We start from the raw sequence: 13,926 nt of genomic DNA on the forward strand, positions 1-13,926 counted from the left end.
ACCGGTAGTAGGTGTATGGAGGTAGTGAGTCCAATCGGAAATCAAGAAAGGAGGGTTGGAGATCTCTTGAAAAAGTTGAATGACGAAGTAAAGGCCATGTAATTCAGGTATCAAAAGATCTTGACAATGATGAGAGCAATACTTGAAGTAAACTTTTTTGTAGTCATCGTGAGAATGCATGAACGTAACATACAATGAGCTTCCTACCACAGAATCATCCTGAGGGTAGATAGGCGGATGTTCTTCATGATAGATGACCATGTACATAGCCAATGAAAAGGCAGCCAGTCCTAGCGATATGAATAGGCTTTCCTCAGCTTCAGAAATAGAGATGCAGCATTCTGGATTGATAACCAGATTAACCACCTTTGGGTCAGAGATTTGAGTATCCTCAGAATTAACCTCTTGGCTGAGGATTAGATATACTCCAAAAGAAAAAGCTATAGCCACTTCTAACGCAATAGCAGGGCTTTCTTCAAAGTAGGAGATAGGAGTGTAGAGTGCAAGATTTGTCCAGTTCTTGCCATCTTCTAATTCAATATGAAATGTCTCCTTACTGGATTCAGAATCAAAAGTGTCCTCACTAAGAACAGGTATATGAATGCCCACACTAGGGCAAGGTTCAGGGATACCCACATCTGGGCAAGGTTCAGGAATATCCTCAATAGGATCAAGTGTAGGAATGCCCTCACCAGGGCAAGGTTCAGGAATATCCTCAGTAGGATCGGGTGAAGGAATGCCCATGCCAGGGCAAGGTTCAACTATATAGAAAGAAAAAGAACCCACTTTAGAGCCAGGAACCATACTCGCTTCTGAGTAGAGGGCATGACTATCTTCAGGATCAAGTATTATTACACCCATTTCTGGGTTAAACAAAGGAATACCCATACCAGGGTCAAAAACAGGAGAGTCCACCTTGATGTCAGGTTTAGTAGTATAATCATGGAAAATAGGAATGGGCACTGGGGAATCTTCTTGAAGAACTTTTGTACAAGTTTCAGGGTCAAGAATGTCCACTTGCGAACTTGGTTCAAAGTTGTCCTCACAGGATTCAGTATCAGGAATTCCTGTACAGGGAACTGATGTAGTAGAAAATGTAGGTTGATGCAAAGTATCTCCCAAGGGAAACAATTTCTTAGATGCAGTAACAGAAGAATTTTGAGAAGGTGAAGTATACTGAAATATGCCACACTCAGGTAGATGCGGAGGAATTGTGACACAAGATTCTGACTGAGAAGTTATCTGGAGTTCAGCAGGCATGCTTATTTGAGTTTGAATATCAGAGCTAAATTCTCCAGGGATTATCTCTGGTAAACTGAAAGGTTGTATATCTGGAACAAAATTATCTTTTGCTTCTAGCACAGGGTTTACAGGCAATGAGGCATCATGAGAGGGATATGAGAAATCAATAGTTGGAAACAGTGTTTGTATTTTTTGTAGAGTCTGAGAAGAGATACCATTAGATGCTTTAAGAACAGACTGATAGTGACTATAGACATCATCCAGCTCGGTGTTGACAGTGTCATGAGGCAAGAGAGGGTCTGGTACAACAGAAACTAAAACAGGAGATTCAGGCTGAGTTTCCTCTTTGCACTTCTGATTTTCTATAGGCAGAAAGATTTTCTTCTTCTTTTTCTTAGAGAGCTTAGATAACTGATATTTCTTCCCAATATGAGGCTTCTTAGGTTGTTGCCATTGTGGCTTGCAGTACCTTATATCAGGTTGAGAACAGAAATCCTCTTCATCACTGGATGCATAATTATGATGTAATAAATCAGCATAGTAGTTGAGGGAACTTTTTCTCCAAACAGCGGTCTGTAAACCAGATGTTTTTTCTTCCGGCCCTGAATCTGTCCAATCTAACGAATCCATGGGAGTATCAGAAATAGGAAGATCAGTATTTCCTTGAGAGGTTTCATGATGGGAGCTGTCTGTTTCATAAATATAACAACCAAGCATGTCATTATAAACAATAGATTGAGGTTTTGTCTGAGTTTGCGGCAAATTACACTTGCGCTCATACCAGTCTAATGCCAGCTCAGCTGGATCCGTGAAGTCATCCTCCCTGTTGACATATTCAGACTCAGAATCAGTATCACCAGGATAGGAATCACAAACAGGAGGATTAGATGGTAATCCGGAACAGTAGTCCTGTCTCTTTAAATCTTTAAAGGTCTGATTTTTTTCTGCTGAATCTATGAATGCATCCTCTTCAGTTACATAGTCAGACTCAGAATCTGTTTCACCAACATGGTAATCACGAACATGAGGAACAGATGACATTTTAGAAAAGTGGTTCAGTCTCTTTAAATCTTTGAAAATCTGAATTTTTTCTGCTGAAGCTATGGTTAAATCCTCTTTGTTTTCATAGTCGGATTCAGGATCAGTTTCACCAAAATGGTAACCACGAACATGAGTAGAGGATTGTCTAGAATGGGAGTACTGTATCTTCAAATTTTTAAAAGTTTGAAAATCTTCTGTTTTTCCTTTAGGGATTGCTTGGGTCTGAGTTATGTTGTCATTTTTTATTTTCCTTTGAGGGTCGGTGCATCCACTACCACTGCGAATCCCTTTTTTAGGCATTAACTTTCTGTCATGATCCGGTGTACATGCGCTCAGGAAACAGACCTTTGGGGCAGTGGTAGGGATTTGAAGACACCGACCCCTGCCCCGGGGAAGAGTATCCTGGACGTGGATAGATGATATTCTGTGATTCATAATTGTTAGAAGTTATTGAAGAATTAATGGAGAGTGCAATATTTGTTTACAATATATTCTGGCTTCACTGTGAGTTATGATTAGTTAACAGGAGTAGCTGCAGGATTCAATGAGAGTAATATATAGCAATGTGGAATGTTCAGGCTTCAGAGTAAACAGGTAGAAGTTTGATACTTAGATGCAAACTAAGGTTTGTTGTAGGTTCACAGTACATAATATTATATAAGGTTGTATGTCAGAGTTAAACACAGCAGCACAAGTGATAAACAAGTTGCAAGTCTTAGGCATTAATTACTGTTTTGTGCATATATATGCAAACCAAGGCTTGTTGCAGGTTCACAGTTCATAATATTATGTAGAGCTGTATATCAGTATAAGCAGAGTAACACAAATGAGACAAGTTGTAAGTCTTAGGCATTAATTACTGTTTGTGCATATATATACAAACCAAGGTTTGTTGCAGGTTCACAGTTCATAATATTATGTAGAGCTGTATATCAGTATAATCAGAGTAGCACAAGTGATAGACAAGTTACAAATCTCAGGCATTAATTACTGTTTGAGCATATATATGCAAACTAGGTTTGTTGCAGGTTATTTCAGCAATGACAACTAGAAGCAAAGAAATAGTTATAAAGTTCTGAGTAAGATGATGTTATTGTAATTAAAGAGTGATGATAAGCAAAAGCATACTTAATTTATAATAAAGTTCAGAGTTTGTTAAGTAGCTGTGTCCAGGAAACAGAATGGGATTCTTTTTGATACTTGTGGTTTGATGGTATTTAGCATAGGTAATAGAAAATGCTGTATCTTGGAATAGTTGGTAAATTCATGCAGGAAACAGTCACAGATCTCAGTTGTTCAGGATCACAACTTCAAAGTTAATGCAAAGCACATTAGACCTGAGAAGGCTTAAAAAGAGGCTGAGGTAATCAGGTGCATGAATGATTAATCAGGCAGGCAAGCAAGCTGAATGTAAATACTGCCCAAATGCAGCAGTCAGAGAAGGAAGTCTTAAAGGGATAGTGACATTAGGCTGAGATATGTTACAGAGAGAGAGAGAGAGACACACACACAAGGGGGGGGGGAGAGGGACCACTGCATTTTTAAGTAATAAAACAGCAGAGCTACAGAGAGTTCAGAAAGTGAGACTATAAATTAGTGTGAAGTACAGAGGCAAGCTGCTAAGGTGTAAAGTTTGAGTAAGCAAAATACAAAAATGATCTTTAAACTGCTGTAAAAGAGTAAAAAAAAACAAAAACACTAAACCACATTCATTAAATTATATATATATATATATATATATATATATATATATATATATATATATATATATATATATATATATATATATATATAAAACAGACTCCCTTTCAGTAAAATCTAAGGTTGTAGAACTTACTTCAATAAGATGTGGCTAAAAACTGCTCTCTCTGCATCTCTTCCTGCTCTGTAAGGAAGTGACAGTAGCACATTCCACTGCACTTAGAGGGGAAGTACAGAACTCTCTTTTTCACTTTAGCAAAGCTGGCCGCTTCACAGGGAAGCAACAAAATAAATTAAAGTTGTTTTTTTTCCGTTTTTGTTTTGTTTTATATAATTTAACATCCAGCCCCAAACCCAAGTTCCACTTAATAATGCCTCTCACTGGCATAGTTGCCAACATTTGAAAAAAAAATTCCAGGGACACTTTCCAGCTATCAATTACCTGTATGAATTTTTTTACCACACCCCCTGCCCTAAAGTTCCGCCCACTTTGCCAAACCCACATAATTAGCATCGTTTAACCCCACCTATTTATTATAGTGCATATTTTTATATATATATATATATATATATATATATATATATATATAAATATATGAAACTAAAAAGGTATAGAACAAAAGAGGGAATATGCACTTTAGCCATATTTTTAGTGTTACTTGGTAGATTATAGCTGTTGCTGATCAAAAGATTAATTTCTCTATTAACAGAAAGTAGTTTAGATTTTGACTATTATCTTTACACCTGATTAATTATTTTGCAAAAGATCATTATCACCCAAATCTGTACAGTGTGTATTAACCCTTCACTAGCAGCAACTCATTGTCACCCAGATCTGTACAGTGTGTATTAACCCGTCACTAGCAGCAGCTCATTGCCACCCAGATCTGTACAGTGTGTATTAACCCTTCACTAGCAGCAGCTCATTATCACCCAGATCTGTACAGTGTGTATTAACCCTTCACTAGCAGCAGCTCATTGTCACCCAGATCTGTACAGTGTGTATTAACCCTTCACTAGCAGCAGCTCATTATCACCCAGATCTGTACAGTGTGTATTGACCCTTCACTAGCAGCAGCTCATTGTCACCCAGATATGTACAGTGTGTATTAACCCTTCACTAGCAGCAGCTCATTGTCACCCAGATATGTACAGTGTGTATTAACCCTTCACTAGCAGCAGCTCATTGTCACCCAGATATTTACAGTGTGTATTAACCCTTCACTAGCAGCAGCTCATTATCACCCAGATCTGTACAGTGTCTATTAACCCTTCACTAGCAGCAGCTCATTATCGCCCAGATCTGTACAGTGTGTATTAACCCTTCACTAGCAGCAGCTCATTATTGCCCAGATATGTACAGTGTGTATTAACCCTTCACTAGCAGCAGCTCATTATCACCCAGATATGTACAGTGTGTATTAACCCTTCACTAGCAGCAGGTCATTGTCACCCAGATCTGTACAGTGTGTATTAACCCTTCACTAGCAGCAGCTCATTTTCACCTAGATCTGTACAGTGTGTATTAACCCGTCACTAGCAGCAGCTCATTATCACCCAGATCTGTACAGTGTGTATTAACCCTTCACTAGCAGCAGCTCATTGTCACCCAGATATGTACAGTGTGTATTAACCCTTCACTAGCAGCAGCTCATTGTCTCTCAGATCTGTACAGTGTGTATTAACCCTTTACTAGCAGCAGCTCATTGTCACCCAGATCTGTACAGTATGTATTAACCCTTCACTAGCAGCAGCTCATTATCACCCAGATCTGTACAGTGTGTATTAACCCTTCACTAGCAGCAGCTCATTATCACCCAGATCTGTACAGTGTGTATTAACCCGTCACTAGCAGCAGCTCATTGCCACCCAGATATGTACAGTGTGTAGTAACCCTTCACTAGCAGCAGCTCATTATCACCCAGATCTGTAGAATGTGTATTAACCCTTCACTAGCAGCAGCTCATTGTCACTTAGATATGTACAGTGTGTATTAACCCTTCACTAGCAGCAGCTCATTGTCACCGAGATCTGTACAATGTGTATTAACCCTTCACTAGCAGCAGCTCATTGTCACCCAGATCTGTACAATGTGTATTAACCCTTCACTAGCAGCAGCTCATTGTCACTTAGATCTGTACAGTGTGTATTAACCCTTCACTAGGAGCAGCTCATTATCACCCAGATCTGTACAGTGTGTAGTAACCCTTCACTAGCAGCAACTCATTATCACCCAGATCTGTACAGTGTGTATTAACCCTTCACTAGCAACAGATCATAGTCACCCAGTTCTGTACAGTGTATTACCCATTCACTAGCAGCAGCTCATTATCACCTGTACAGTGTGTATTAACCCTTCACTAGCAGCAGCTCATTGTCACCCAGATATGCACAGTGTGTATTAACCCTTCACTAGCAGCAGCTCATTGCCACCAAGATATGTAGTGTGTATTAACCCTTCACTAGCAGCAGATGATTGTCACCCAGATCTGTACAATGTATTAACGCTTCACTAGCAGCAGATCATTGTCACCCAGGTCTGTACAGGGTATTAACCCTTCACTAGCAGCAGATCATTGTCACCCAGATCTGTACAGTGTGTATTAACCCTTCACTAGCAGCAGCTCATTGTCACCCAGTTCTGTACAATGTGTATTATTAACCATTCACTAGCAGCAGCTCAATGTCACCCAGATCTGTACAGTGTATTAACCCTTCACTAGCAGCAGCTCATTGTCACCCAGATCTGTACAATGTATATTATTAACCCTTCACTAGCAGCAGCTCATTATCACCCAGATCACAGAGCTAACTACTAAAATGTCACACAGTTTGTAGCATTCAGCTGTGATTAAAGAACAGTGACAACAGGAGTGGGCAGTGCACAATTTTGCAATACTGATAAACCCCCAAAGCTCATACTATCTCACTGAGTTATTCACTCACCTCACTACAGCTGCTAAATACCCTGCACAAACAGATCCTAGCACCAATTTCACATTATTTTTCCATGGTGATTGATAAATGATCCATAGATCATCTGTGTGAAGAATGTTTGAATTAAATCAGAAGCAGGAAGTTCCCCACGGCAAGAAGCTCTGTAGACAAGCAGCTAGAAATTCAGTTTCCTGCTATGCTTTACTTTGAAAGTGACACCTGCTGGCGGAACTCGGAATTGCAGCAAAATGGTTTTTTTTTTTAAATAACACAGGGAAGAGTCCAGGGACAATTAAATGGCAGTGACAGGGTCTCAAATTCCGAGATTGTCCCGGGAAAAACGGGACTGTTGGCAACTATGACCTGGATTGGGTCAGCCCAAATAGAACTGCCTCAAATAAGCACTTATGGGCCATGCAATGATCTTAACCACTTTCATCCAGTAGGTGGCGCAGGATGTTGTGTAATGGTGGGCAGACCTGCTTGTGCCTCTCCATTGCACAACATGTAGCTGTGAAAAAAAAATGCTGGGGGAAAAAAATTGCAATTTTTTTTTAAAGCCAATAAAAAAATATATATTTTTGCCCATATGAGAGGTGAAGCCCTGCCTCACCTGCCTCTAGTGACTGTATATATATGTGTGTGTGTGTGTGCATATTTATGCAATATCCATATTTAATTAAGTGGTTAACTATGTATTTACTGTAAATATTTCACATTCCTGCACATAGCAGAATATGTTTTATGTACTGTATTTATAAATAAATATTCCTACATATATCTGTATCTATCTATCTATCTATCTATCTATCTATCTATATCTATATATATGTAATTAGAAATATTTATTTATAAATAAATAGAACATTTTCTTCTATCTGAAGAACATTGGAATTGAAATATTCATATTTCCATGTTCGGTTAGTGCAGTTAAAAATATGCAATCGGGTTTGTGCAAGAGTGGGGCGTTAGTTTTTTTTTTATTCCCTTTTATTTTCTCCATTGACCTCTATGGGAGAATATGTGAATGTGCAAGCAATATTCTAAGTTTTCTTTTTGTGCTCGTCAGGTTAGCACGAGAGTGAAAACAGTTTACTTTTAATTCATAATACTAGCGCAACCCGCCGAGCACAAAAAGCTTACTTCTAGCGCAATTAAAGCTCGAGCGGGAGCATTAATTAGCGTGCCACACTATTGCTTGCAACTCTAAAGCAGCAATGCAGTACTGGGACCTAGCTGGTGATTGGTGGCTATGCACATATGCCTCTTGTGATTGGTTCACAGATATATTCAGCTAGGTCCCATTAGTGTTACTCTGGAGCGGTCTTTAACTATGTAGAAATTAAAAACCTAGTTATACACAAGAAATAGTGCAATAATAAAATACTCTAGCACAGGGGTGGGCAGACTTTTGTAAGGCAAGGGCTACCTATAATTTTATTCCAAGTGACGTGGTCACCTAACTAAAAAAAACACCAGTCGCTGGCTGAAAATTACATTTTTGCCACAAATAATACAGCCGCGCTCTTTACTTACTGCGAGAGCTCTCTTTATGTGAAGCTGGGACCATCAAGCTACCTTATCTGTGTAACGCACAATCAAGACGGCTCAAGTCTAGGGCTAGCGGAGTAGTCAAGCCTGGAACACATGGGAAACCCACAGTTCAGGTACAATGATGACAATGAACTATTCTCAGCCAATCATAGACAGACTCATTCTACAATGTAATGTTATTGGCTGGACACCATGTCAGGTTTATTAGAGGGCAGGTCCTGTTGGCTGCTCTTGATCCGTCCACTACTAGCTGAAGACTATTGCAAATAGTTGGGACAGTGACAGCGGCAGGACCTGCAGGCTCTGTACCCCCTTACACAGCAACCAGAGACTTGTATAGCAGCAACAGCACTGACCTGCACAATTTGGTGACAATAAATTCTAGGGACAGAAAGCTGCAGAAACTAGCACAAAGTATAGCTAATATTAGTGTATCAGAGAAAGTATCAGAGAGCAGCATCAAAGCCTGGTACAGAGTAAGTAAAAGAAGCAGAGCCTGGTGACAAATAACGGAGGACAGAACTAGAAAGTAGCAGCAGAATATCAGACAGAGCAGGACCTGGAACTGCCAAACCCTGGGATACCGAGCAGTATCTCAGGCTGGCGCATGAAGTCTGTACTATGGACTGACCGCTCTTGAGACAAAAAGTAGGAGAGTTTGGGACAGGCAGTAACCAAAGCTGGGGCAGCAAGTTCAGCTACAGCGGCGTCATGCATACTAAAGTACACATACCGCCGTCATAGACTCATAGCCGATTTCAGAAGTGCATAAGAGAAACATTTTGTCATACATCTATCATATCATATCTACAGTGATGAGGCTCTTCACTCATAATCTAGATGTGTGAGAAATGTTTCTCTTATTATGCAGACTTTTGAAATCGTCCAGGCGGTCACCTCAAAATTCACTTGCGGTCACTTGCCCACCCCTGCTCTAGCACATTAGAGCATTTTCATTTTGCACTTTTATGTCCTTTTAATTTTTATTGCCTAAGAGGGACACAACAACACCTGTAGCAGTTTTTTTTAACTAAATAAATAAATACCCTCCTCTAGATGCATCAAAAAAATCATGTTCCATTAAATTAGCTTCGGAAGTCATCTTTGCCTACAAGAATTCTCTCCATAAAAGAGCAAACTCCTCTACTGGAATTACTATTACTAACAGTTAAAGGGCTACAACAAGTTGCTATACTTCAGTTCCTATAAAAATACTACGAAGCAGATTTCCCATTGCAACTCTGTTTGTAGGTGGTGGTGGTGAGTTCAAACTCTCACTGCTATTAGTTAGTGACACAAAGCTATATGCAGATCACTAAATAATAGCACCTACTTACGGCTGGTCACTAGCACCACTACTATAACACTGGTGTTTATATTACACACAAACCAGTGTTACAGCATATTAATTATAACTGTCATGTTCCTAGCTCAGGTCTACTGTAGCAGTTACTCATCCAATGCCCCCTACTGTAGTTTAACCTTAATGTTGCTTTATTAACCAATAAGAAGAATGCATTTGATCAATTTTGACCATGAGCATTCCTGTTTTCTATTCTCATTGGTTACTGTCATTCAGAATAATCAAAATAATCACTAATTATAGAAAAATAAATGGGAACTCTGACTGTACCTTAATTCTATTTTTGAACTCTGCAGGAGGTCCAGAACATGGTACGGGTGGAGCAAAGGAGGACATGATACTGGGCAGGGACCTAGTCATACTTAGGTTTAGCAATTGTGGGGGTAATTCGGTTAATATAGTCAAGATTTTTTGCGTTAGGGTAGGGTTTGGTTAGGGTTAGTCGCTGTGGGTAGAGTTAACAATGCAGGGGTATCTTTTATGTGTGATTCTTTACATTGCTTTGTCTAACACAAAAATCTTTTGTGCAACTGCAGGTTGAGCTCTGAGGACAGTCATAGGGACCGATTTATCAATGTGGGGCGGACATGATCTGCTAAAGAGGATTATGTCCGCACCACATCGATAAATGCCCCATATCGATAAACGCTGTCGACATTTATCATTACACAAGCATTCCTTGTGAAATGCTTGTGCAATGCCGCCCCCTGCAGATAGCAGGGGGTGTCAATCATCCTGATCGTATTGGATTGCTGTCCACCACCTCAGAAGCGGTTAAGGAGAGGCGAGTTAAGGAGCAGCTGTCTTAAGAAAAGTTTTTCCTGAGTACAAACTAGAAGAGCATCTTTTTTTTTTTTTTTTTTTTAGCCTGCGCATCAATAAATATGCTTCAAATAGCTGAAATATTGTGAAAAATATTGTATTGTACTTCAATATGAAAATGAGCAAATGGTTAAGTGATACAATTTATGTCAGTGATGGGCAACTTCCTAACCCATGGGGGCTGAAGATCAGTATTTTAGAATCCTTAAGGGCCACATATAAATGTATGACTATTAAGCACACAAGTAATATATTTCCTAAAAAAGTTTAGAGGCACAGAGTCATATTTTGGTAAATTTGCAGGGTACACTCTGCTCTTCTCCCCCAGAAGGCTCTTTTGAGTTGTGGTCACCCGAAAGCACATATTTTTGGCTCTGCTTTTTCTGGGGGCCACATAATCTAGCACAAAGGGCTCCATGTGGTCCTTGGACTGCCAGTTGGCCATCCCTGTTTTTTGTTATCACAATTGCATTCAACAGTATGTATTGCTAAAGCTAACTCTAACTCCTATTTTTTATTGCGTTGTGGTTCTGTATGTAATAGACATTGCTATTACTTGGAAGCTGCCGCAGTGATAGAGCCAGTGCCTTTGAACAGCATGAGGGGGGTGGCTGATCCACTACTATTAATAGTGTTGGAGTTGTAGCTATGCTAAGTCTCTGTTATTATCAATAGGGGCTTGCTCAAAATCTCAGCCCATTTATTTTACTATTCAGATATAGATTTTTCTCAAATATTTACAACACCAATGTTTTTATTCAGAATACAATAATACCTATGTGAGGGATTGATCAGCAATTAAGTAAAAAGAGTGACTCAATGGCATGGAGGGAAATCGTCAATTTATTTTATTGAGAACTATATGTAAGCATCTCTACTTCACATGCAGAAAATTAGTCAATGCCTCTTAATGATATACATAGTTCTAAAATAGCATTCTAAAGTACTGATGAGGCTTTTTACAGAATCCCTTCTAACCATATAACTTTAGAGAATCTTATCCTGAGACAGAGGAGACAGAGAGGTGAGATTATAGATGATCGGAATTAAGATGGTATATTGCAAAGGTATGGGTGGGAGGGGGAAAAGAAACCTTGAAGCTGATGGGTGAATTCAAAGTATGAATTGTCTTATACATTTTAAGGGAGACAAAGTGACTTAAACAGTGAAGACATGAAACAGAAATTGACAAAATTACAATAGAGGAATATGCTAATGGTAAAGTATGTTCAAGAGTAGCCTATGACATATTGGAGGGATTATATTAAAGTAGTATTTTACCCAAGGGCCATATTACTTAGAGAATAAAATATAACTTACACCATAAGGAGAATGGCTGGTATAATTAGACCAGGATTTGCTATAGAACTCAGAATTTTGGCAACAAAAGGTGGAAAGTCGTTCTCCATTGTTTCTTGGATGACATCAAACATTCTTTTCTTCCCACTAGAAACAAAGAAATTCTACTTTAAACACACAAAAATGTATTACCTGAGAGTGAATTTTGTTACAATGTTTTACTAAAAAGTTATATGGAAAAGAGTAACATTGCATCCTTATATGGAAAATTCCTAGGCATTCTCATCCTTTAAAAATGTTGCTGCTTCCTGAAAACCCATCCAAGAGAATCAACTGAAAACTTAATTATGTAGTCTCTTTTAGTTCACTTGTGTAATGCACCATTTACAAATCTCCTGCAGAATATATTCTAACACTGTCTGAAAGAAGCCCAGCATAAAAATCTCAGGATATTAAAACAAAATAAAAAATATGCTCCTAAAGTCTCATCACTGAGATTATATTTTAAGTGACGGGTCCTTCTTTTATTCTGATAGAAAATGAATAATAATTGCCACCCATTGAATTGCCAGTATGTTTGGTGCATATACATTTCATTTTGTATATATACATAAAAAATGATGTTCTCAAGAAAACATTACAGCAAAGTGGTGACACTATTAATCAGTTGTAACACTAAGAAAAACAGAAGCATTAACTTTTCTCATTGGCTGTACCAAGTTAGATAAAAAAAAATCTCAGCTGATGGGCAGCTGTGGGTGTCTAGGCTGCATTTAAACAAAACAAAAAATGCAGAAAAAGGGGATGTAGTTTACTGTCCCTTTTTCTTGGCAGTGAATGTAAAATATTACAGTGAGTTGTTAGTAAAATTAAACAAATCACAATAAAATTATATATCTATTTTGTATGGACTGTTATACATATACTATCCTGGTAAAAATGATTAAAATTCATTTGAAAGTTAAAAATATATATTTTAGTACAATTTAAAAATTAAAGGAAATGTTTTTGTTCTCTTATTGAATATTATCATTACACAGGGTAAATAAAAATGAATGAAATTTAAGTAGTATTTTTTTTAAATAAAATACTTTTTGAGAAAAAACAAAACAGATAGTTTATATTTAAAGGAAAAAAAGGTCAAAATAGGTTATAGCTCATGATATTATAAATTCATCTTTTTATGCTCTTTGGGTTAGCAAGCGAGCAAAAACTGTTTACTGTTTTGTAATACGAGCACTACCTGACGCGTGCAAAAAGCTTACTTTTAGCTCAGTTAAAGCTTGAGTGGGACCATTAAATACCACTCCACTTATAATCTGGCCCTAATTGGAGATAGTTCACCTCCCAATAATTTAATTCAATAAGTTAAATGATCTATCTATGCATATCTAATTATATATAACTAAATTTGTAATGGTCTGATATAACTGGAAAATAATCTGAAGAGTTATTATGCTAAAAATGAAAACCATGATTTAAATTGATTGAAATCGGTCTTATTGACTAGTGATTTAAATTGGGATTTAAATCATTATTTAAATCAATTTAATACAAATCAAATCCATGCTGCATGTACATGATCTTAAATTATTTATGATGGAAACATTTATGGGAAGTATATTAACAAAGGTTAATTTCTGTATTTTATAATATATACATATATATATATATATATATATATATATATATATATATATATATATATATATATATATATATAAAAAAATATGTACTACAAAATATTATATTGTTTGTGGCTTTGGAACACAATTGTTTAAGTGCTCTAGTCTAGAATACATATACCTGTGAACAGAGTAATTAAGGACCCTTGGGGCACTTTGAAAACAATATTCTCTTTAATTAATATAATTAAAAAAATCTCAATATCTTTCTTTCATGATTCAGATAGAGTATACAATTTTAAACAACTTTCCAATTTACTTCTATTGTCAAATTTCCTTAAT

General features: G+C 37.6%; 1 protein-coding gene across 1 annotated transcript in view; it reads right to left on the reverse strand.

Moving 5' to 3' along the window:
• Window positions 1–13,926, reverse strand: part of TMC2 (transmembrane channel like 2) — a 212,269-nt gene that overhangs the window by 17,880 nt on the left and 180,463 nt on the right. The window contains exon 15 of the mRNA XM_053715757.1: window positions 11,981–12,106. Coding sequence (XP_053571732.1) covers window positions 11,981–12,106 — 126 coding nt within the window. The remainder of the gene's footprint in view (window positions 1–11,980; window positions 12,107–13,926) is intronic.

The sequence above is a fragment of the Bombina bombina genome, chromosome 5 (assembly GCF_027579735.1).
Source record: "Bombina bombina isolate aBomBom1 chromosome 5, aBomBom1.pri, whole genome shotgun sequence".
NCBI lineage: Eukaryota > Metazoa > Chordata > Amphibia > Anura > Bombinatoridae > Bombina > Bombina bombina.